Genomic DNA, 23541 nt, shown 5'->3' on the forward strand with positions numbered 1-23541 from the left:
CAGAGAGGTCAAGGACTCAGCTACCTGCTTAATCGTGCACAACTCATCACTGGTGAAGTCGGGACTGGAGCCAGGCTATTTAATTAAATCGACTACATCAAGGAGGAGAGGCAGGAGGAGGGGCTGGGTAAGCAGGAAGGGTGAGGAGAGCCTGATCCAGGGGCCAGGCTGGTGACTGTGGAAAAATGAGGGGATCTCTGGGAAGCTACGGTGATATATGGGCCAGAGGTGAGGTGGGGACAAGAGACAAGATCCCGGAAGGGAACATTAAAAGGCATTGGGTATCTATTCGGTGCCAGAAAGTGTGCCAGGTGTGTACCCGTACCTGTGTGGTCTCATTTACAGCCTGTGTGGTAGGTATTATTATCCCCATTTTTAAGAGCTGAAGAAATGGAGTCAGAGGAGTTGACATAAATTACCCTCTTTTATCCATTTATCAAGTCCCTGACTCCTAAACTTGACCTCTTTCCATCCTCCACATGGCAGTTTTGAACCTAGGATTAAACCTGAGCATTTTCCTTGAGGATGCTACTGTGCGTGGGGTCCCCCATCAACTGGAAAAGGTCAACAAGAGTTACGTATTTATTCAGGGAAGAGTGAACAGCAGGGGTAGGGGGCTCTCACCTCGCTTCTGAGGACAATCGGAAGCGTGAGGAGGCAGGAGCCTCTTCTGAATGAGGAGAGCGGATAGAGGTAGAAGAGTGGAGAGGCCTTGACAGTTCACCCTGCCGGTCTGCTTCAAGGTGCGCGGAAGAGGCAGGACGGGGCGGCAGGTGGGGCAGAGCAGAGGGCTGTGGAGCCAGAGGTGAGACACATCACCTCTTCCTTTTCAGGATTCCAATCTCCAGAGAAGCAGCAGGGGTGGGGGCGGGCTGGGACAGGATGGGCTGAGTCCAGTCCAGACTAGGAGTAGTGTGAGCCCCCTCCTCTCCCCAGCCGGGCCCCTTCCTTGCAGTGGGGTGCTCTTGGCCCCTTGCCTGCATGGACACAAACAGGCCATGGCCCCATGGGCCAGATGTTCCAGGGCCAGCCTAAAATTGAAGTCCACTGCCCTTTGTCCTCATAGGTACACTTGTGCCTGTTAGAATACAGGTCTCATTTGGGGTTTGTGAAATAAAGGTCAAGGAACCCCAGGGACCCAGACTGTGCCCTTCCACAGAGCCAGGTTCTGTTCAGGCCGCAGGGCTGCATAAGGTGCTCTTTGTGCGGGTGATGCCTGCGGGGCAGGGTGTTGGAGGCGGGCCCCCCAGCCCAGGGCTTGTCCCTGACCGCTGATGCCAAGCGGTTGGCTGTGGGTCAAGGGTTGAGGGAACCCTCAAAGGCGGCGTTACAGGCCAGACCCTCACTCCCATCCTGAAGCCTCCCCTCCGGGCATTACTCAAACTTGCTGAAAGGGGCTTTCATAAACAACGCGAGTCTGAAAACTCGGGCGGCTCTCCCGCCCCTCCAGCCCTGGGGGCTTCAGGAGGGTCTGGGCTGCCTGCCAGCCCCGGCTGTCCCCAGACTTGGGGGTGGGGTGGGGAGGCGGTGCCGTTACCCTCAGCTTCCTGCTAGGTTTCCAGCCCGGAGTTTCCTCAGGCCCCGGCCTCCCCGGCTCCCCACCCTGCACTCCCTTAACCCTTTCCTCCGGGGGGAGGAGTGGCACAGGTCCTCTCCTCCGGGGAGGGCTGGGAGGGGCGCGGTGGGAGGAGCTGGGAGAAAGTCCCAGAAATCAAGCCCCCTCTCCCGCACCCGAACGCCACTCCTTCCCCTTCCTCTTCCTTCCACCCAGGAAAGGGGAACGTGGAAGGAAATTAACTTTGACCCCTGATTCTGGCTCGGGGCCTAAAACTCGGGTGGAAGGCGGAGGTTTCGCGGACCCCCCCGGCCCCCTCCCTCAGCCTCGTCGCCCCCTCCCCCGGCCTTCCGCGCCCCTTCTAGCCACCGGCAGACGGAGAAAGGGTTCACCCAGCGGGGGCTGGCGCAGCGCTGAAGGGGGAAGGCTAGGGGCGGAGGGAAGGGCGGCGGGAGCCCCGGCGGTCCCACCCCCAGCTGCAGCCCCTGGCAGGAAGAGATTGTCGCGGGAGCCGCCGCCAAAAGGGACGGAGCTCGGGCGGACGGGCGCCCGGGCGGTGGCGGGTGGGCCCGCGAGCCGGGAGGACCCGGGCCCCGGCGGGGGGCGCGCCGCTCGGAGGAGGGGGCGTGGCCTGGGCTCGTCGGGCACCCGGCTGGGGCGCCTCCCGCGCAGGGAGCCCGGTGACACTGTCGGCGCCCTCCTTCCAGGGGCGGGCGGGGCAGCCATGCTCCTGTCCGGGGGCGACCCTCCGGCGCAGGAATGGTTCATGGTGCAGACCAAGTCCAAGCCCCGGGTGCAGCGGCAGCGGCTGCAAGTGCAGCGCATCTTCAGGGTCAAGCTGAACGCCTTCCAGAGCCGCCCAGACACCCCCTACTTCTGGCTGCAGCTCGAGGGGCCCAAGGAGAACATGAGCAAAGCCAAGGTAAACAGCTCGTCCCCACCCCCACCCGCCCCTTCCAGCGCGACCCTTCTCGCGCTCCCCTGCCCCGGGGAGACAGGGGTCCCCAGAGGTTCTTGGACCAGGATTCGGCACTATGGCGGGCAGGTAGTGGGCCGGTCTCCTGCCTTTCCAGATCTGCAGCCTTGGTTCCTTCCCTCTGGTTCCCTTTTTCCTTTCTGCCTCACCCCTCTCATGCGTGTCACTTCTGTCCCTCAAGTGCGCTGAGAAAGCCTCCATGGCGTGTGTTCCCCCATGAGCCTTCCACGGCCAGGACCCCAGCATCCATAGCCTGCTCCTCCATCTGGGGAACAACTTGAGGTCCAGCATTTCTATGGCCTCTGCAACACCTCTTTGTTCTCCACCAAGACGCTGGAAGGCCCAGGTCCTTCTATCTCCTTTTAAGTCTCCTTAGCTCCTGGGCTGCCCCTTAGAGCCTCTCAGAGTGCTGGACTGGAAGGGCCCTTAGAGACCTTTCTAGAGAGATGCTGGCATTTTACAGATGAGGTTTCAGGGATCGGAGAGGGTAAAGGGCTTGCTGGAGCACACAGTGTCAGGTGGGGGTGGGGGGGAGGGTGGCAAGTGCTGGAACCAGAACCCAGGGCTCTGGGCTCCCTGCCCCACACTCTTGATGCCCTAGGCAGCCTCTTGCAGGGGCGTGTGTGTGTGTGTGTGTGTGTGTGTGTGTGTGTGTGTGTATGCAGCTGCTCTGGAAGGCAGCAGCCCTTGGGGATGGGTGGGAATCTTGGAGGAGGGCTGTGGGCTTTCTCAGATGAAAGAGTCTGCTGTGTGGGGCTGGGCGCTGGACAGGCCAGGTCACAGTGCACCTCTCTTGCATTCTCCCTGGCTTCTCTCACAAGCTTCTTCTCCACTTGGGCCTCTCAGGTTCCCTCTGACCCCCAATCATGTCCAAGTTCTCCCTCTTCCCCTAGATTCCCTTATCTTTTCCTGGTAGGAATGCTATAGCTTCCCTGGGTCCCAGGCCACCCACTCCCAGTCACCTCTCACCCTGCCCACCCCCCCTCCCGGACCAACACACACCCCTTCCCCAGATGGGTCTATATCAATATCCTAATTGGTCAAGGCCATGGGTGGGAGAGCCCAGAATACACTGGCCAGTGGCAGGCAAGCGGCTGGAAAGTTCCTCCCTCAGCCCCTCCACTGAGCTGCTTCGTCAGCAGTTTTTCCAATTCTGACAGAGGTGCTGGGGGACGGGAGGGGTGCCTGCCCAGAGAATGGATGGGCAGGAGCCCCTGAGATTCAGACTTTTCAGTAGCTGGAATAGGGTGGGTTAACAAGAGGAGCCTTTGGGGTTGTTTTGGGTTCTTAATCTTTTTATTAATTTGAAATAGAACAACTCACCCTTTTTGGGATTTGTACTGTCAGAGGTGACCAGCGTCCCTGCCCTCTACTTTAAATCCCAGATCAGCTTCTCCAGGCCTGTCTGCTTCTGCTCCCACCGCTGCCCCGGGCTTCCTAGGGCCACTGATCCCTCCCTCACACCCCGGGCCCTGCTAATGTAACCAGTGGCTCTCTTGATTCCCCTACCTGTCACCTCATTCCCCTTTGTCTTCCCTTGGGGGGAAACATAACACGAGGGTCTTCTGGGTAAGTCCCTCTCTTATTGCACAGAATGAGCAGAAAGAAGAGATGGTTGGAGGTTTGGAGCAGGAGAGCAGGGAAAGTGGGAGGATAAGGCTTTGTCCCAGGAGTCAGGAGATCTGGGCTCCACCTGTTGTCACCAAGCTATGTCTGGGATAGAGGGGTGTGGCAGAGAGAGTTTGAGATCGGGGTTTGCTACCCTGTCACTGGGTGACCTGGGTTAAAAAATTTACTGTCCCTTGAGCCTATTTCTTCACCTATAAAATAATAATGTAACACCCATATCATGGAGGGGTTGTGAGTCAGCTGAAATAATGCATGCCTAAGTACGTTTGCAAATGTGGAGAGCCATGCGGTATAGATAACAGTTATTGTTATGTCATTATTTTTCAAAGATTTATTTATTTTGTGGGGGAGGGGCAGAGGAGGAGGGAGTGAATCCTCAAGCAGACTCCCCACCGAGGCCTCCATGGTGGTGGTCGTGGGGGCCTTGATCCCAGGACCCTGAGATGGTGACCCGAGCTGAAACCAAGAGCCGGGCGCTCAGCCGACCCAGCCACCCAGGCTCCCCATAGATGTCAGTTATTACTGTATAACTTTGAACGAGTGCTTTTGTCTCTGAGTTTTGGTCTCCTTGTTTGTAAAGTGAAAAGCTGAAATTAAAGTAAGATGAAATGCTCCCCAAGGTCCAGCAATCTGAGACGTGACAATTTGTCAAGTATTAGGATGTCCTGTGGCTTCCATGTGGAGGTGCTGTGGCTGACCCCAATCCCAGCTGTAGGGACAAGGAATCCTGCACTTTGATAAATGTGCTATAAAACACAGGCCAACGGGCAGAGAGGACCTAGTGAGACCAGAGGCTGAAGGATGGGAGAGGGGTGAGCATGGGGGTGACTAGATGGGGAGAGGAGGGGTGAAGGAGACAGGCTCACCTGGAGAAGGGTCTGGGTATGTTTCTAAATTATATGCGCTGGCTTTCCAGGAAAATGTCCGTAGAACTCGAGTGCCTTTAAATTGTTATCTTGTGGTGGGATTTGAAAAATAATGAAGACATTGGCCGGAAATCACCTCCCCAGACGGCAAAAAACAAACACTGGGGTGGCTTGGCCTCTCTGAGGTGACATCAGCAAGTGGAAAGGAGGGTTTTAATAATGATTAGAGTTGCCAACGGACAGGCCCTGCTCAGCCCTCTGTCCTTGGCAACAGTGAGGAAGCATTGAGCGTAGAGAGGAGAGGTGAGGTGACATTTCACTTTTCTCCTTTCTGGAGATGATGGAGGGAGGTGAGGGGAGCCAAAGACTGGGTTCGGGGAGCAGAGGGACAGGGCGTGGTTTGCTGACTTTGGGCTTGGTGGTCAGATGGAAGCTTATCTGTCCCTTGCTCCACACTGTCAGGAGTCACATGGAAGTTGGTGGCCAGGGATATGCTGGAGCTCCCAACCCGCTGTCAACACTTCGGGAAGTTTGCAAACCAGTGGAGTCCCGTTGGTTGTTTGATATCAGCCATGGTGGGAGTATTTATGCCATAGAAATTGTCAAATGCTACATACAAATCAGGGCTATCTCCCCCCACAACCCCCCCATCGGCTGATTGCTAAACTCTTACCACACACCCAGTTGTGTTTTGGGCAACTAATCTTTCCCTTTCTTTTTTTAAACTTAATTTTTCTTCTATCAACGTAATGCACAAATAAAAAGTCCAATAGTAATGCACAACAGGACACCGTGATTCCCTGCCTTGTCCCTCCCAACTCCGTCTTCGGTGCTCTTCCTCCTAGACAGTATTCTCTTTCGCATTTCCTCATCTCCGCATTCCTAAAAAAGAAAGATATATATATATATATATACATATATATATATATATATATATATGTGTAGGTACTATTATCTTTTGATTAATTGATTTTATTTTTTGTGTGTATTTATTTATTTTTCTATTTTTTTCAATTTAAATTCAATTAATTACCATATAGTGTACTATATGTTATAGTTTCAGAGGTGACTAATTGATTTTAGATCTCCCTCTCTCTTTTTAAGATTTTATTTTTATTGCTAAAATTTAACAGGCTGTCAACATCCAGTATTAAGGAGAGCGTGGAGCTATGGAATTCTGGAACATGGTGGACAGGCGTGGTAAAGGTCCAATCCATTTCGGAGAGTAGTTTAGCAATTTCTATTAGTGTGAAACATGCAGTTACTCTTCGACCCAACAATTACACTTTGGGGGAGGGGTCTTCTTTCTTTAGCATTTTTTATGTCAATTTTTTAATTGAAGGATGTTTGACACAATCTTATGTTAGTTTCACAATTATACTTCTTGTATATACTCACGAGGATGAAAATACGTCCATCAAAAGTTTCACTTTCATATAGCCCCCCCCCAAAAAAAGATTTTATTTTTAAGTAATTGCTACACCCAGCGTGGGATTTGAACGCACAACCCTGAGGTCAAGAGTCACACGCTGTACCACCTGAGCTAGCCGGGAGCCCCAGTTTTAGATACCTTTTTACTTCCTGTGTTGGATTTAGTCCCTTACCTCACCATCCCTTCTTTTCTCCCAATATAGTTATATCTCAATTTTCTGTCAGACCTGCACTTACTGTTTGCATCGTCATGCCTGCACATGTGTCATTCACATCACTTACTGTTTGCATCGTCATGCCTGCGCATGCGTCATTCACATCTGGGCCTTGCCGTGTACTCTGCTTGTTTGTTTTCTTACTTTTTTATTTCACTAAGGCTAAGATCCCCTTGTTTTTCAATTTGCTTGTTTTTCTTTGTACCCGTAGCCAGTTCTTACAACTTCAGTAGCCTCTCACTACGTTTTTCCAGAAGGTCGATCTACGGGTTCAGGGTGTTGTTGCGGTCCCAGCTTTCTTCTTGGAGACATCTTTCTGTCTATCCAGGACTGCACAGCTGTCCTCCGAGACTTCAGTTGGCTGTCGTTCTTGGCATCCCTTTTTTCTTTGTCAAATGCCTTGTTTCCTGGACCGAATGTCTCTATCTTGGCTTGGTGGAGCATGTCCATCGGTGACGTCATCAAGTGAGAAGGATGGTACAGTGCTAGAGAGCATGCCGGTGACTGCTCTCAACAAGCTTGTGTCTTGAGTCCTACCCTCCAGTTCGAACTAGCTGTCCCCCATGCGTGCTGATGCTCGTGGTCTTGGGACAGTGCCCGGCATCGAGGAGATGCGCAGTGACCATTTGTTGAATGGATGAATCCATTCTGAGATCTCTCTTAGCTGGAGTTTGTCTTAGCTTTTTTCCTATGTCGGATCTCCTTTCTTGGTTTCCTGTGTTGATTTGCTGGAAAATGCTCCTCAGCAGCTTCCCGAGAAAGGTACCCCCCCCCCCCAAAGGTTTTATAGGAGGTAGAATGTTGGAGGAGGTAAAATGATATGCATCTTGGCACATCTGCATTGCACATCTGAAGGTCACTGGATACTGATAGTTTGCTTGGTATTGAATTATAAATGGAAAATAATTTTCCTTCAGAAATGCAGAGGCATTATGCCATTCACGTCCTGCTTTTGAGGCATCTGAAGCTCTGCAGGTCCCAGGTCCTTTGTGTGTGAAATGTTTTCTGTCTGGAAGTTTGTAATTTTCCCACTGTTTTGAAGTTTCTCGGTAAGACCCCTTTGTGTGGGTCTGTCTTTATCGATCTGCGGTTACTCCTGTGGTCCTCTGTGGGCCCGTCTCTCTGGGCACTCGTGTGCTTTAGATCTAGAAAATTTTCTGAAACTGTTTTGTTGCTGATTCCTCTCCCCCACCCCCGGTGTTTTCTCTGTCCTCTCTTTCTGGAACTCCTCTTCAGACATTGACCTTTCTGGCCTGGTGTATTTTTTCTTATTTTTCTTCCTGTTCTCCAATTCTGACTTTTTGCTCTGTTTTCTGGAGATTTCCTGAAGTTTATCTTCCAACCTTTTTATTTTTTAATTTTTTAAAAGATTTTATCTATTTATTGGAGGGGGAAGGGCAGAGCGAGAGGGAGAGAATCTCAAGCAGACTCCCCACTGAGTATGGAGCCTGATCTGGGCCTCAATCCCATGATTCCGACATCATAACCTGAGCTGAAATCAAGAGTCAGACGCTCAACTGCCTGAATCACCCAGGAGCTCCACTGCCATCATATTTTTAATATCTAAAAGTCATTTATGGGAGCGCCTGGCTGGCTTAGCTGGTGGAGCGTATGACTTGATCTCGGAGTTGTAGGTTTGAACCCCACATTAGGTGTAGAGATTACTTAAAAATTAAATCTTAAAAAAAAGTCATTTATATTCTCTGAATTCTCTTTTCAAAGGGGTGCCTGGGTGGCTCATTCAGTTAAGCGGCCATCTCTTGGTTACGGCTCAGGTCATGATCTCAGGGTCCTGGGATCAAGCCCTGCATCGGGCTCCATGCTCAGCAGGGTCTGCTTGAGGATTCTCTCTCTCCCTCTCCCTCTGTGCCCCCCCCACTTGCACACACTCTCTCTCTCAAATAAATAAATCTTAAAAAAAATAGTATCCTATTCTTGTTTAATGTGCCAATGTTCTCTATTACCTCTCTGAGAGAGCAATGATAGTAAATGTTTTGAAGTTTTCTTCTCCCTGCCTAGTTTCTCTTCCTTCAAATTGTTCCCCGCCCCTTTCTGTATGTTTTCTTTTCTTTCTTTCTTTCTTTTTTTTTTAAAGATTTTATTTATTTATTTGACAGAGACAGAGACAGCCAGTGAGAGAGGGAACACAAGCAGGGGGAGTGGGAGAGGAAGAAGCAGGCTCCCAGCGGAGGAGCCTGATGTGGGGCTCGATCCCATAATGCAGGGATCACGCCCTGAGCCGAAGGCAGATGCTTAACCGCTGTGCCACCCAGGCGCCCCTCTTTTTTTTTTAAGTGGGCTCCATGCAGGGCATGGAGCGCAATGTGGGGCTTGAACTCAGGACCCTGAGATCAAGACCTGAGCTGAGATCAAGAGTCAGATGCTTAACGGACTGAGCCACCCAGGCGCTCCCATATGTTTATTTCACATTAGAAGCTTTCCTCATATGGTCATCCTTGCATGAGGCTGACACTTAACTGGTTTTGAGCCTGGTTGTTCAGAGATCTGCGGGCACTGTCTGTTAGGGAACCTGTTTCGTGATCTTTAGGTCTTTGCTCTCTGGCTGGCCAGATTTCCAGAATGTATTTCTCTATTCTCTGTCCTGAAGGGTCACAGTCTGGCTGCTGAATTGTTGAATGGGAAGAGTGAGTTTCTCTGCACTCAGCTCTCCTTGTAGAAATCATCACTTGGCCCGCCTCCCGTCCTTCACGTTTTTGGGTGGTAGCCACACCCTCAAGTATGGTGATCAACCTCTAATCCCGGGACCTTGGTTCTGGCCTGCTAGTTTGTCTAGAGAACAAACCTCCAGGCGTGTGGAAGTACTTACCCAACCTTTGTGTAGGGTCTGGTTGGTCTCCCGGCTCTAACTGCTCCTCAAACAACTTTTTCGGTCTGCTTTTTTATTTATTTATTTTCATTTTTAAAATTTATTTATTATTTATTTTATTTTTAAGTAATCACTATACCCAACGTGCGGCTCAGATTTATAACCCTGTTGTTTCTTTGTTTTTTTTTGCTGAATGGTGTAGACAGTGCCACGGTTAAGACCCCAGACTTTGGAGTCAGAGTGCCTGAGTATCCCAGCCTACTATCTATGTAACCTTGGACTTGTGCCCTTCCTTGCTCATCTAAAATGGGGATGGTAGTAATTTCCTTCTAGGGCTGAGAGAGGAATAGATGAGATCATGGGTATATAGAGGCTGACGCACAGTAAGTATTCGATGGATATTAGTTCACATTTATTATTTGGAAAATAATCTTAGTTTTTAATGTATCTTTTAGTTAAAAAATATTGAACAGTTAATGGAACAATAACTATTTTAAGCTCTTTGCACAAAGAGAAAGAAACCACCCACAATCTTCTTCTCCAGCACATCTCTTCATTTTTACATATTGTTTTTCAAGTCATTGGAATGTAGGATGCTGGGGTGGGGATTGGTTAAGATCTGCGACAGTTATCCCGCACCTGGTCAGATTCACCCTTGCTGGAGCGTAGGACCCACGGAGGTTCTGGGTGGGAGAGGTTGGCTTGGGATGTCTATCAGGTTTTGAGCTGGTTTTGGACTGATCGCAAAGGGGTTAGACCAGGGCCCAAGTGCCTAGATGTCTTTCAGGCCCTTTGGGGAAGGGGTTGGGATCTGTGGCCTGGCCCAGGTAGAAGAGGTAAGCATCGTTCTGAGCAGGATGGTCTGAGGAGGGGGCTGGAGTGGTCTTCAGAATGGGCTGCTGGAGATCTAAAATGGAGCCTTTGTTCCCTAATGGAACTGTTAGGGGAAAACAGGAAGAGGGATGACTGTCATGGGCGTGGGGATGTGGAGGGACAGGAGGGACGTGAGGGCGACTGCAATGAACACGGGTTGGCTGATTAAGAGGGGGTGCCTATGCTGTCTTGGAGCTCATGGGTCCGTGCTGGGGCAGGTCAGCCATATGGGGGAGCCCCAACCTCTCCCCTCCCCACGGCTGGTGAAGACTGAGTGTGTGAGCCCTGTGAAGATGAGGACTTGGTCTGCCCAGAGAGCCAGAGGCCTTCCTTGTGGTTAAGCCATTGTGCATATCTGCGGGGTTCCCCTGGATGCTGGCCCAGTGACTTACCTCCTCCTCTGTTCCCTCTGGGCAACAGAGTTACCATGGTTACAGGTACAGGTTGTGCTAGAGACCTTCTGGAGGGGGATTAAGCCAGAATCCCACAGGATTACCCTGTAGTCACTATGCAGTCTGAGGAGGTGGAAAGAGCTCTGGTTTCAGAGTCAGACAGGTGTGGATTGTGTCCCCGGCCCATCAGCCTCTAGCTCTGTGTCCCTGGGCAAGCGAAGTGTCCCTTCTGAGCCTACAGAATGGGAACAGGCTATGTCAGACAGAAGCCTAAGCACTCCCTTTGTATTAACTCATCAAAGCTTCATAATAGCCTAGTGTTGGGGGGGACTGTTTTCCCCATTTTGCAGATGCGGAATCGCAAGCACGGGAGGGTAAACAATTCGCCCCGGGTCACATAGCTTCCTGGCACGTGGAGGGTACTCAGTAGCGTGCAATTCTCCTTCTCCTGGCTGGCTTGCATTTCTAGAACTGGAGAAGACCGGACCTTAGGGGTATCTCACTTCACTTGCCATCTTACAGGCCAAGGGACAGAGGTCCTGAGAAGAAGGGAAATTTCCCACAGTTAACCTGCCTAACCTGTGGCAGACGAGTTGGAGCTAGAACCAGGGCCCCGACTCCAAGCCTAGGTGCTTTCCCCTTCCCCTGGGTGCCTCCCTCATCCTGTCTGAGAGCTCCCTGGGAAGAAAGGAGTGTGTGAGGGGGCAGAACCAGGAGAGAGGGGCTGGCCATGGGGGAGATATTTGGATTGCGGTAGGCAAGGGGAGGGCATGTCCTTTGCGCAGGGCAGTCCTGGAGGGTGGGGAGCGCAAGCCAGTGAGTGCTGGCCCTTAAAGGAATGACTTCTTTTGTGCTTCTCTCCCCACTGTGGCTTCAGGAGTACCTGAAGGGCCTGTGCAGCCCGGAGCTGTGGAAGGAGGTGCGCTACCCGCAGGCCCTGCACTGCGCCTTCCTTGGGGCCCAGGGCCTCTTTCTCGACTGTCTCTGCTGGAGCACCCTGGCCTACCTGGTGCCTGGCCCCCCCGGCTCTCTGATGGTGGGGGGGCTGACTGAGTCTTTTGTCATGACCCAGAACTGGCTGGAGGAGCTGGTGGGGCGGCTGCGCTGGGGCCCTGCCGCTCTGCTCACCCCCAGAGGAATCTGGGAAGCTGAGGTGACCAGGGCCTTTGGGGCCTTGGTCTGGATCCGTGGTGACCAGTACGCAGGGGATCTGCTGCAGCTGCCCCCAGCAGTCCAAGAGCTGCTGCTGAGCCTCGTGCGGGATGCTGCGGGCAAGGAGGACATCATCGAGTGGCTCAGCCGCATCGGCCCCTCCGACTCGCGCTCTGACCCCGAGGTCCTGATCTGCCCCCCTCACCAGCAGAAGGAAGGCCCGGCCATGGTGTCTGTGGGAGACGGTCCTGGGCCCTTCCTGGAGGTGGGGACACTCCAGAACAGGAGTCAAGAACATTCAAAGAGATTAACCAGCCTGGGAGCCACCAGGGCCCTTGTCGCAGCCACCCCAGGCCAGAACACACAGCAGGAGGCCGCCAGCCAGCTGGTACGGTAAGTTCTGAAGAATCTCTTTGCTTCTTTGATCCTTCCCCTGCTCCCCCATCTCAAGGAAGTAGTGGGGGACTTAAGTGGTCTAACCACCCTTCCAACAAACCTGGGCTTCCTCCAGGGTCGATTCCAACAGCCACGGTGGCACAGACAGCGCTCGAGACGAAGGGCCAGCGCGAGCCACTGGCAGCCAGGACTCTGCAGCCCCCACACAGGCCCTGTCACAGCAGAGGCAGGGCCAGAGAGTGGAAGACAAACTCCCCTTCCAGCCTCCCGTGTCAGCCCTGGGTGTGTGCCCGCCCTGGAAGGCCTGGACCCCAGGGCCAGCCTTTGGGCCCTTGTGGCCGGGGGCTATCGCTGCCACCTTCTGGAGGATCAATGAGCTGCACTCCCTCCACCTGGCCTGGCTCCTGTCCCAGGCCTGCTTCAGTTTCCCCTTCTGGCAGAGGCCGCTGGGCCCCATTCAGTTCAAGCTACCAGGGCAGAATCCTTTGCCCTTAAATCTCGAGTGGAAGCAGAAGGAGCTGGTTCCTTTGCCCAGCATGGAAGGCCCAGACTGCCGACCAGATGCGGGACCCGGAGGAGATGTGGCCCTCCAGAATTGCCCGAGGCCGGAGACCCCCCAAAAAGTCATGAGTTTATTGGTGGTCTCGGGGGGCTCAGGTGTCAAGGATAATACTAGCTCCGGACTTCCGCAGATAGGGCCACCCTCGACCTCTGTAGCCCAGCTGCAAGCTGGAAGCGAGCCAGGGGATCAAGGAAGTGGGCAGTGGGATAGTAAAGGGCCAGAAGAGGGGCCCTTTCCAGCACCGCCGCCAGGGCAAGGAGTGGCTACAGCTCAGGGGGGGCCCGTGGCTCAAGGGGAGCCGAGCGCTCCGTCAGTACCCGATACTCAAACAGTGCCTGAAACTCTCGAAGTGCCCATGGCTGCAGCAGTGGCCACAGCGCAAACCCCACCCACGGATCAAGGGCCGCCTGCAGTCCCCAAAGTGCCTACAGCCCAGACGACGCTGGCGGTCCACGCAGAAACTGCCGCTCTCGAAGTGCCTTCGGCTCCGACAAAGCCAGCAGCTCAAGGGGTGCCCACGGCTCAGAAGGCAGCCGGGGCTCCGCCGGCACCAGCAGCTCCAGCGGTACCTGCCGCTCCAAGAGCTCCCGCGGCTCAGAAAACGCCTGCGGCGAAGTCATCACCTGCGGGGCCCAAAGCACCCAAAGCTCAAACTGGGCCTGCAGCCAAAATGGGGTCTGCAGCCCCCAGAGCACCTGCCGCCCCCAAAGCCTCCAGAGCTCCCAAACCACCTGCGGCTCAGAAGACGCCCACAGATCCGGGGCCAGTCTCGGATCCGGCCAAACTCCTGAGCGAGGGCCAGCCTTCGTCAAGGGGCAACGCCTCCTTCCCAAAGGGCCAGGGGGAGGCCGAAAGGCAGGGTCCCCAGTCCGGCAGCACCTCGGCTCCCAGTAGTAAGCACCAACCTCAGATGGAGGGGGTCCTGGGGGCTCGGGAGGGGGCCCCGAGGCAGCCGCCTCGCCACCCGCAGGCGAACAGCACAGTGACCAGCTTTCAGAGGTACCACGAGGCCCTGAATACACCCTTCGAGCTGAACCTGTCGGGGGAACCCGGGAACCAGGCGTTGCGGCGAGTGGTCATTGATGGCAGCAGTGTGGCCATGGTGTGAGTACCCGCGGGCGTGGGGTGGGTGGGGGTTCTGGGCAGCTGGGGCAGGCATCCCTGGGGGGCCAGAGTGTGGCATCCCCTCTTGACCTCTGACATGGGGTTCAAATGGGGAACCGGTGGGTGGCTACGGCGTGCTAGCAGCGTGCTCGGAATTATTAAGACAGCCCTTAGAAAGGAGATTTCGGTTCTCCCTCTTTGATAGAAGCAGAGCCAGGCTCGAAGAGGTGACGAATCTTGCCCCAGATTCCAGAGCCTAGTAAGGGGCCTGGCTGGCCTTGGCTTCCCATCTGTCCCCTGCCAAGGCCTGTCCTGCTCCCACTGCTGCCTGCCCCACGTGGCCTGGTGTCTGTCAACCCCAGGCCAGCTGTCAGTGTTGAGCCCGAGCCTTAAGGCCTGGCCCAGGTGTCCTTTGTGCAGCGTTTCCTGCCTGTGCCCATCGGCCCTTAGAGGCCGTCCTGCCGTACACGTGTTAGCCAACGTGTGTGGAGGACTGTGGTCGTTGCCCACACAGGACAGTAGTTACCATGCTAGCGCGCTCCCAGCATGCAGTAAGTGGCGATGCGTGTTTGTCTGCTCTCAGCCCTGAGTGGAGCTCTCAGGTGTAGAGGTTGCCTTCTTTTTCCTCTTTTTTTTTTTTTTTTAAAAGATTTATTTATTTATTTATTTGACAGAGATAGAGACAGCCAGCGAGAGAGGGAACACAAGCAGGGGGAGTTGGAGAGGAAGAAGCAGGCTCATAGCGGAGGAGCCTGATGTGGGGCTCGATCCCATAACGCTGGGATCACGCCCTGAGCCGAAGGCAGACGCTTAACCGCTGTGCCACCCAGGCGCCCAATTCTTTTTCCTTTTGTCCTGGAGGTCCCCCTGCCACACACACGCAGGTGCACACAGGTGCATCTGCCACCCAAGCGTGCGTGCACACACACACACACACACACACAGTGTAGGTGAGTGAACCTGGTAGGTGTTCCCAGAAGGTTCGATGATGGAGGAAAGGGAGAAGGGCCTTGCTGGCTCGATGCAGGGGGTGTGGCATTGCCTGCTCTGCTCCCTGGCTGGTTCTGAGGGAGGGCGGGGAGGCAGGGCCATAGTCTTCAGGTGGGACTTGTTCTCTCGCCTTCCACCACCCCCACAGGCACGGCCTCCAGCACTTCTTCTCCTGCCGTGGCATTGCCATGGCGGTGCAGTATTTCTGGAACCGGGGCCACCGAGAGGTCACTGTGTTCGTACCCACCTGGCAGCTGAAGAAGAACCGGAGGGTGAGAGGTGAGCTGCCTGCTGTCTCTCTGTCCCGACCTTGGCCTCTGCCACGTGGCCCTTCCTCTGAGCATTTCCGTCTTCTGCCTTTCACCCCCAGAGAGCCACTTCCTGACGAAGCTGCACTCCCTCAAGATGCTTTCCATCACCCCCTCCCAGCTCGAGAATGGCAAGAAGATCGCCACCTACGACTATAGGTGTGCTAGTCCCAGGCCTTCTTTCTGCAGGGCTCCGGGGGCTGGGCTGCTGTGTCAGGTGGAGTCCTGCCTCCCCCGCCCTGGGGGAGATGGAGGCCAGAGTGTCCGAGGGTCACGTCGGAGAGGATGGCCTGGTGCTTGGGCCCTCTGCAGGCAGAGGGAGGGACACAGTGAGGAGTGGGCTCCAAGCTCGGCTCTCCCTGAGGCCAAGGGAGAGTCCTGACTTTGGGACTCTGCAGCTCCACTCCCTCGGTCAACAGGCTTTCTTCCCCCATGACCTATGGGCTGAGACCTTCTACTTTGGGTAGGACTAGCCCAGGGGACTTCCGGTGTTTCCAGGAAGCTGCTTGCCCAAGTGACTGGTTTGGGGCTCCAGTTTGGGCTAAAGTTCATGTCTCAAGGAACGGCCTCAGTCTTTTCCTCCTCGCAGCCCTGGCACTGGGAGGAGGCGTGTGCGTGACTGTATATGGTTGAAGCCCTGGCTGGGCTCTGAAAATGGAGTTAGACTGGCCCTGTCTCCTGGCTAAAGCCCCAGTGTCTCCCTACTTGTCGATCTGAAGCACCCAGCCCCCAGCGTGGCTGCAGGACCAGTATGCACGGGAGAGGTCGGGGGGCTGTGATGCTGCCTGTGTTGGGGCAGGGAAGGCCCTGCCACAGTCACTGGTCCCAGGCTGGAGCCGATGCTGGGCACACACAGGTCTTGGCTGCCCTTAGGCACCTCCTATACCGGACAATGAGAAGTTCTGTTCCTCTCCATTTTTCCCAAGACCTGGCATCCACCCAGCCTGGGGAGGGCTGGGCATGGTAGCCCAGGCATCCCTCCTTCAAGAGCTAGGCCCTTTGGTGAGGTCTTGAAGGGCCTCTAATTTCAGTTCTGGGTTTGAGGGAAGATGGCTTTTCCGCAAAGGCCCCTCTGCTGGGCACTTGTGGAATAGCACGCTTGGGGCCACCAGAATGGCAACGTTCCGGGAAAGCCGAGAAGTAGGTGGCCTTTGCTTTCTTTCCTGGTCACAGCCCTCTTTCAAGGAGAGGTGATCCTTGGAAAAGTGGATATGTTTATTCAGGTATGTGGTTTTATATATGTTTATACGCTATACATACATGCATACATACAGGTGTATCTGTAGCGTGTATACATACATATGGATGTATGTATATCTGTCTTGGCACGTATGGGAATGTTGTGCACTGGTGAAGAGGAATAAGGGAATATTTGTGTGCACGCTGTGGCAGGCACTGAGGCACACTTCAGTGTCCTATCTCATTCTGTTTAATCCTCACAGCAATACAGGGTAGGTATTTTATGTCCATTTTACAGACGTGGGAACTGAGGCCGTAAAAATGCATGTGTGAATGCGGACGAGTGTGCAGGCTCCCGTGTGCGTGTCTGTGCATGTGTCTGTGAATGTCTGTCTGTTAAACAGGGGTCCGTGTTTGTATGTGCAGTTGGGGGTGTGCGTCCAACTTCGCCCTCCCAGGGGCTAGTGGTGATCCAGATGGCTGCATAGACGAGGGGATGGGCTCCTGAGCCCCGGCTCCCCGACCACCAAGGGCAGCATTTTTGGTCAGCACACCTCCACGTGACACTGTGAGTTCATTTGCCACGAAGGCCTGGCGAGGGCGGGTTTCTGGGTGGTTAGCAGCGTGCCCTGCCCTCTCCCTGCAGGTTCATGGTGAAGCTGGCAGAGGAGACAGATGGCATCATCGTCACCAACGAGCAGCTTCACGTCCTGATGAACAATTCCAAGAAACTGATGGTCAAAGATCGGTGAGGTGATCCCAGGGGCTGGAGCCGTTCCTTCCCTGTGGATGTCGGGCAGCCCCTGGCACGGGCTGCTAGGCCCGGGAGAGGGGCCTTGGAGCCGTGCCCACCGGCCCCTGCCTGGGAGGAGATGTGGGTCTCAACCTCCATACGGACACCCGAGGAGCAATGGGCCACAGGTGAGTCAAGGCGTCCTCTGTGACCGTGTCTTCTCTCTCCCGCGTCTAGCCTGCTGCCCTTCACCTTTGCGGGGAATCTCTTCATGGTGCCGGATGACCCGCTGGGCCGTGATGGCCCCACCCTGGACGAGTTTCTGAAGAAGCCAAACAGGTAATGGGCCAGGCCTCTGCTGCCTCCCAGCCCCTCCTGGGACTGAACCAGAAACTTCTCGGTCCTAGCCAACATTTGTCTAGTGCTTAACAATGAGCAGAGTGGTTCGATTTTCCAGGTCTTTACACTTCTACCACATGTCGATGCAGCCGTAAACCAGCCGTGGTATGGTTTTTCAGTTTTCCGGTTTTGCACACGTGCTCTCTGCATGCACGCTGCCACAGCTGGCATTTGTACTCAGCGTTTTATTGTTTTTTCCCCAGATCTGTGCCGTGTGAATTCGCGCGGCTCATTTTACTGGCTGTGTGGTGTTCCATTCCATAAGTTCCCAACGGATGTATCAGATCTTTGGTTGGGGCTCATTTGACGTTTTCCAGTGCTGCCGTGGACGGCCTCGTTCCTGTTTCCTGGTGAATAAGGGCAGCTGTGCTAGACCACATTCTGGGGGATTTTTCCCCTATCTCTTATCTTGGATTCTCACAACCTGAGTTAGACATACATGACCATTGTCCTGGGCCAGCTTTGCAGTAACTCAGATGTCCTGGTGTACGTCCCCTCTGAGCTCCCTTACTGCCCACCTCTTAGTTCCCGGGGCCCAGCAGGGAACTGTGGTCAGGACCGCACGGACAGGGCATTGCTTCCGGGGCCAGGGCCCTCAGACTCATTGCCCTGGGTTCGGGAAAAAGTGCTGTGGAGGACGTTTGTCTGCTGTGCCCTCCCAATCCCTTGTCAGGCCCCGTTCCCTCTCTTGACCTTCCCCTGGCTTGCTCATCATCGGGGCCGAGCGGAAGTGCCAGTCGCCTAACTCCTACCAAATCGTCGGCTTAGACCTGGTTGAAATGTCGCTTGGATAATGAGGTTTGGTTGGCCGCGCCTTCAGGGCGTAGCTGAACCTCTGATGCGGGGGCCGGGCACGCGCTGGAGGTGGAGGAGGCACTGGTGGGCAGGGTCCCGACAGAGCCTCTGCCGTGTCGCTGGCTGGCGCTTGGCCCGGCCTCAGGGACACTCGGCCGCAGGGTGAGGCTCCGCAGAGGCGGGTTTCCCTGTGGGCGCCCCTCCGTCCTCCACGAGGCCCCTCAGCGCCTCCGCTCTGCTCTTCTGCTGTAGGCTGGACACCGACGTTGGCAACTTCCTGAAGGTGTGGAAGACCCTTCCTCCCAGCTCGGCCGGCGCCTCTGAGCCGAGTGACGGTGCTGACCCTGTGCCTCGGGAGGGTCTGCGGAATATGGAAGAAGTCAAGGAGGAGAAGGGGGAGGGGCAGGATGAGCAGCAGGGGGAGGGGCAGGTGGTGCAGGAGCCGCCTGAAGAAGACGCCCCGGACTCCTCACTGGCCTCCGTGTTCAGGGCTGAGTGCCCGTCCCTTTCAGAGGAGATCCTCCGGTGCCTCAGCCTCCACGACCCCCCTGACGGGGCCCTAGACATCGATCTCCTGCCCGCGCCGGCGTCTCCCTACCTGGGCATCCCCTGGGACGGGAAGGCTCCCTGCCAGCAGGTCCTGGCCCAGCTGGCCCAGCTGACCGTCCCCAGCAACTTCACTGCACTCTCCTTCTTCGTGGGGTTCATGGACTCCCACCGGGATGTCATCCCTGACTACGAAGCTCTCGTGGGCCCCCTGCACGGCCTCCTCAAGCAGAAGCCGGACTGGCAGTGGGACTGGGAGCATGAGAAGGCCTTCCTGGCTTTGAAGCGAGCCCTGGTGTCCGCCCTCTGTCTGACGGCCCCCAATGCCCAGCTGCCCTTCCGCCTGGAGGTGACAGTGAGCCAGGTGGCCCTGACGGCCGTGGTCTATCAGGAGCACTCAGGGAGGAAGCACCCCATAGCCTATACCTCAAAACCCCTCCTCCCCGATGAGGAGAGCGAGGGCCCCCAGTCAGGGGGAGACAGCCCCTACGCAGTGGCCTGGGCCCTCAAACATTTTTCCCGCTGCATCGGAGACACCCCGGTGGTCCTGGACCTTTCCTATGCCTCCCGGACCACTGTGGGCCCCGAGACGCGGGAGGGCCGCAAGGTTTCCAAAGCGTGGTTGATCCGATGGTCCCTCTTGGTACAGGACAAAGGCAAGAGGGCCCTGGAACTGACCCTACTCCAGGGCCTGCTGGGAGAAAACCGACTGCTGACGCCCGCGTCCTCGATGCCTCGTTTTTTCCAGGTCCTGCCTCCCTTTTCCGACCTGTCCACTTTCGTCTGCATTCACATGTCGGGCTATTGCTTTTACCGTGAGGACGAGTGGTGTGCCGGCTTTGGCCTCTACGTCCTGTCTCCCACCAGCGCCCCTGTCTCCCTTTCCTTCTCGTGCTCCCCTTACACACCAACCTATGCCCACCTGGCAGCCGTGGCCTGCGGCCTGGAGCGCTTTGGCCAGTCCCGCCTCCCCGTGGTTTTCCTCACGCACTGCAACTGGATCTTCAGCCTCCTGTGGGAGCTCCTGCCCCTGTGGAGGGCTCGAGGCTTCCTCTCCTCCGACGGGGCCCCGCTACCTCACCCAAGCCTGCTCTCCTACATCATCTCGCTCACCTCCGGCCTCTCGTCCCTCCCGTTTATCTACCGGACCTCCTACCGGGGCTCCCTGTTTGCCGTGACGGTGGACACCCTGGCCAAGCAGGGCGCACAGGGGGGCGGGCAGTGGTGGGACCTGCCGAAGGACGTGCCGGCCCCCGTCGTGTCCCCCCACACCATGGGCAGGAGACCCGACTTGCTGGCACTGCAGCGGAGCGACAGCACTCTGGCCGAGATCATCGCCAAGCTGCGGGCCGGGCAGAAGCTGCCTGGCTCCTCGCCCTTCAGTTCAGTCTTTAACTCCCTCAGCCTGGACCAGGAGAGCGGCCTGCTCATGTTCAAGGGGGATAAGAGGCCCAAGGTCTGGGTGGTCCCGAGGCAACTCCGGAGGGACCTGATTTTCTCCGTGCACGACCTGCCCCTGGGCGCCCACCAGAGGCCCGAGGAGACCTACAAGAAGCTGCGCCTGCTGGGCTGGTGGCCCGGGATGCAGGAGCACGTGAGGGACTACTGCCGGAGCTGCCTGTTCTGCATCCCCCGGAGCCTCCCTGGCAGCGACCTGAAGGTCATCGAGTCCCCGTGGCCCCTCAGGTCCACTGCCCCCTGGTCCACCCTGCAGATCGAGGTGGTGGGCCCCGTCACCATCAGCGAGGAGGGCCACAAGCACGTGCTAATCGTGGCCGACGCCAACACCAGGTGGGTGGAGGCGTTCCCGCTGAAGCCCTACACGCACACGGCGGTGGCGCAGCTGCTGCTGCAGCACGTGTTCGCCAGGTGGGGCGTCCCCGTGAGGCTGGAGGCCGCCCAGGGCCCCCAGTTCGCTCGGCACGTCCTGGTGAGCTGCGGGCTGGCCCTGGGAGCCCAGGCGGCCTCCCTGAGCCGGGACCTCCAGTTCCCCTGCCTGACCAGCTCGGACGCCTACTGGGAGTTCAAGAGGGCCCTCAAGGAGTTCATCTTCCTGCACGGCAAGAAGTGGGCGGCCTCCCTGCCCTTGCTGCACCTGGCCTTCAGGGCCTCCTCCGCCCAGGCCACGCCCGTCCAGATCCTGACCGGGGACGAGGTGAGGCTGAGCGAGCCCCTGTGGTGGGATATAAGCAGCGCCAATATCGAAGGCCTCAAGATGGACGTCTTCCTGCTGCAGCTCATCGGGGAGCTGCTGGAGGTCCACTGGCGGGTGGCCGACAAGCCCAGCGAAAAGGCGGAGAACAGGCGTTTCAAGCGGGAGAGTCAGGAGAAGGAGTGGAATGTGGGCGACCAAGTCCTCTTGCTGTCCCTCCCCAGGAACGGCAGCAGTGCCAAATGGGTGGGCCCCTTCTATATCGGGGACCGCCTGAGCCTGTCTCTCTATAGGGTCTGGGGCTTCCCGACTCCGGAGAAGCTTGGCTGCATCTATCCCTGCAGTCTGATGAAGGCCTTTGCCAAGAGCGGCACACCCCTGTCCTTCAAGGTCTTGGAGCAGTGACCGGGGCGGTGGGAGAGCCCCCCGCTCCAAGGTCCTGGGCTTTTGCTGCTAGGCCTCCCCCAGCCCCGGGAAGTGGTCTCACAGCCCCTTGGGGGCCTCGGTTGTGCCTTTTGTGGAGAAGTGAATTCACAAAGCTTTGCTGAATTGCCTTGAACTGGGGACCAGTGTCCCTACAGAAACATCCCCAGTTTGGGGTATTGGGAGAATCTGTCAAAGGCTGTGAGATATGGGCCTCTGGCGACTTCACCCTGGGGTAAGGGTAGGCCCGGCTCCGTGTCTTTCCCCGAGTATCCCCTTCGTCCTGTCACATGTGGGTGGGTATGTACACATGCCCCCCAGAATCTTACTTCTGGTGTGATTCTGGGCCTCAAAATCGGAACTACATTCCCTCCTCTAATGTGGACTCTTCTGCTGGATTGTTCATGTGGGGAGCCTTTGCCCTTCGAGTTGTCACAGCTGACACAAATCCCTGAGGTTGTTAGGGCTCATTCCCAGTCTCGTGGCCACCTTCCTCAGGCCAGGCTACGCCTGCCCTGCCGTCGAGGAGAGGCTGGCAGTACGGGGCCCGAGGCTCGGAGCTGGGGTAGGAGGACGGCCAGCCACGCAGAGTGTCCTGCTTATCAGCAGGGGAAGGGCAGGGGGAGACAGCCTACCTCAGTTGGCTCCAGCCAGTGGAGACAAGTCCCCATCCCCTGCTTCCATGGCGTCAACCATACAGAAATCAAAGGATCTCGATGCCGAGTGTGGCGTCTCTACCTGACAAGCGACTTCAACTAGACCAAGGGGCCCAGGCCTCTGTCTCAAGGGGGCAGGGCATCTGAAACGAGCAGTCTGGCACACGGTGACGTGCTGGCGTGGCTCTATGTCCCAACCCCACCCCAAAGCCCGCAGCCCTCTCCTCCTCCCATGGCTACTGTACCTTGCATCCCCGGACCCTGCACAGTGTGTGACTGCTTTGGCTGGATCACCCCATCCCCTGCACCTGCCTTCTGTGTGGAGCAAGACCCAGCTCCCTCCGAGCCACTCTCTGCAGAGATCATCTTGTAGGGAGAGTGAATTTCTCCTAGGTGTGTGTGCTTACACCGACCCCTCCGAGTTGCTGCTGTTTCCACCGGCAGAGTAATTCCAGGTGAAGACCAGCACCGGATCACTCTGGCGGGGCCTCTGCGTCGTGTTATTTCTTCAAAGCTGAGCCAGTGTCCTGGCCCGGCCCAGGTTGCCAAAGCACTTGGCGTTGCTAGAGCTAGGCATTACCTACCAGCGCATCCAGTCTGCTTGTTTTACGGCTAAGGAGAGAGGCCCAGAGGGGGAAGCGATGTGCCCAAAGTCACACAGCTCGTTGGTGGCTGAGTGGAGACCAGGATTCAGCCTCCCGACTCTCAGTTCACTTTAAACAGGGTTCTGGTGACAGGTTCAAGGGAGAGAATCCCTCAGAATCCTCTTCAATTCCCCGTCTCCCAGCTCTGTAGACAAACTGCTTCGATGTTGCCCTTAAACCATTTCCGGCTGCTTATTCTGTCCAGCAGAGAATGACTGGGTGACAGCTGAGAAATTGAACGAAGAGCTGTGGGATTGTTAGCAGATAACTTCTTTCCTTTTTTCCCTCCGCTCCCCTGGCTTCTCTGCCTCCCCCCAGTGGTATGCCAACCTCTTCCCGCTCCTCGCTCCTCCGTGCTGGACCCACGTCCCGCCTCCCTCCCCCACCCTAACTCTTAACCACATTTATGATCTTATACCCTTTTATATGATTTTTTTTCATTCAATTTGTCAATAAATGGATCCAAATGGAGCCCCTGTCTAGTTCTTTTTAGCTGCGGACTCAATTCTGGGAGTAGGGAGGGTGGGAGGTGGTCGTGGGTTACGGCTGCTGCCCGCGGAGTTGAAGGCCTGGGCACCACCTTTCCGAGCCCATCTGACCCACGCTCTTGTTTTACAGATGAGGAGAGCGGCACCCAGCAGCGATAGGCCGCTTTGCGGCAGGGCTGGGAGGGGGCCCGGGACACGCGCTTCCATGCTGGTGCTCTTCCCAGTTCTTGTCTCGGAATCTGGAGGAAGG

At 56.0% G+C, this 23541-nt stretch overlaps 1 protein-coding gene across 1 annotated transcript; it reads left to right on the forward strand.

Moving 5' to 3' along the window:
• The first annotated feature begins 1703 nt into the window (after window positions 1–1703).
• On the forward strand, window positions 1704–23274 carry NYNRIN (NYN domain and retroviral integrase containing). The gene is made up of 8 exons (XM_026486518.4): window positions 1704–2477; window positions 11642–12309; window positions 12428–13978; window positions 15117–15247; window positions 15339–15435; window positions 17102–17203; window positions 17426–17527; window positions 18635–23274. The coding sequence occupies exons 1-8, from the start codon at window positions 2280–2282 to the stop codon at window positions 21483–21485; spliced, it is 5700 nt and encodes a 1899-aa protein (XP_026342303.2). The 5' UTR covers window positions 1704–2279; the 3' UTR covers window positions 21486–23274.
• Window positions 23275–23541: the final 267 nt, after the last annotated feature.

This window comes from Ursus arctos, unplaced genomic scaffold, assembly GCF_023065955.2.
Source record: "Ursus arctos isolate Adak ecotype North America unplaced genomic scaffold, UrsArc2.0 scaffold_37, whole genome shotgun sequence".
Classification (NCBI taxonomy): Eukaryota; Metazoa; Chordata; class Mammalia; order Carnivora; family Ursidae; genus Ursus; species Ursus arctos.

Coding starts and splice junctions, on each gene's coding strand:
- NYNRIN (XM_026486518.4), top strand. CDS start 2,280: ATGCTCCTGTCCGGGGGCGACCCTCCGGCGCAGGAATGGTTCATGGTG. Junction 12,310..12,427: donor GCCGCCAGCCAGCTGGTACG/GTAAGTTCTGAA, acceptor GGCTTCCTCCAG/GGTCGATTCCAACAGCCACG. Junction 13,979..15,116: donor GGCAGCAGTGTGGCCATGGT/GTGAGTACCCGC, acceptor CCACCCCCACAG/GCACGGCCTCCAGCACTTCT.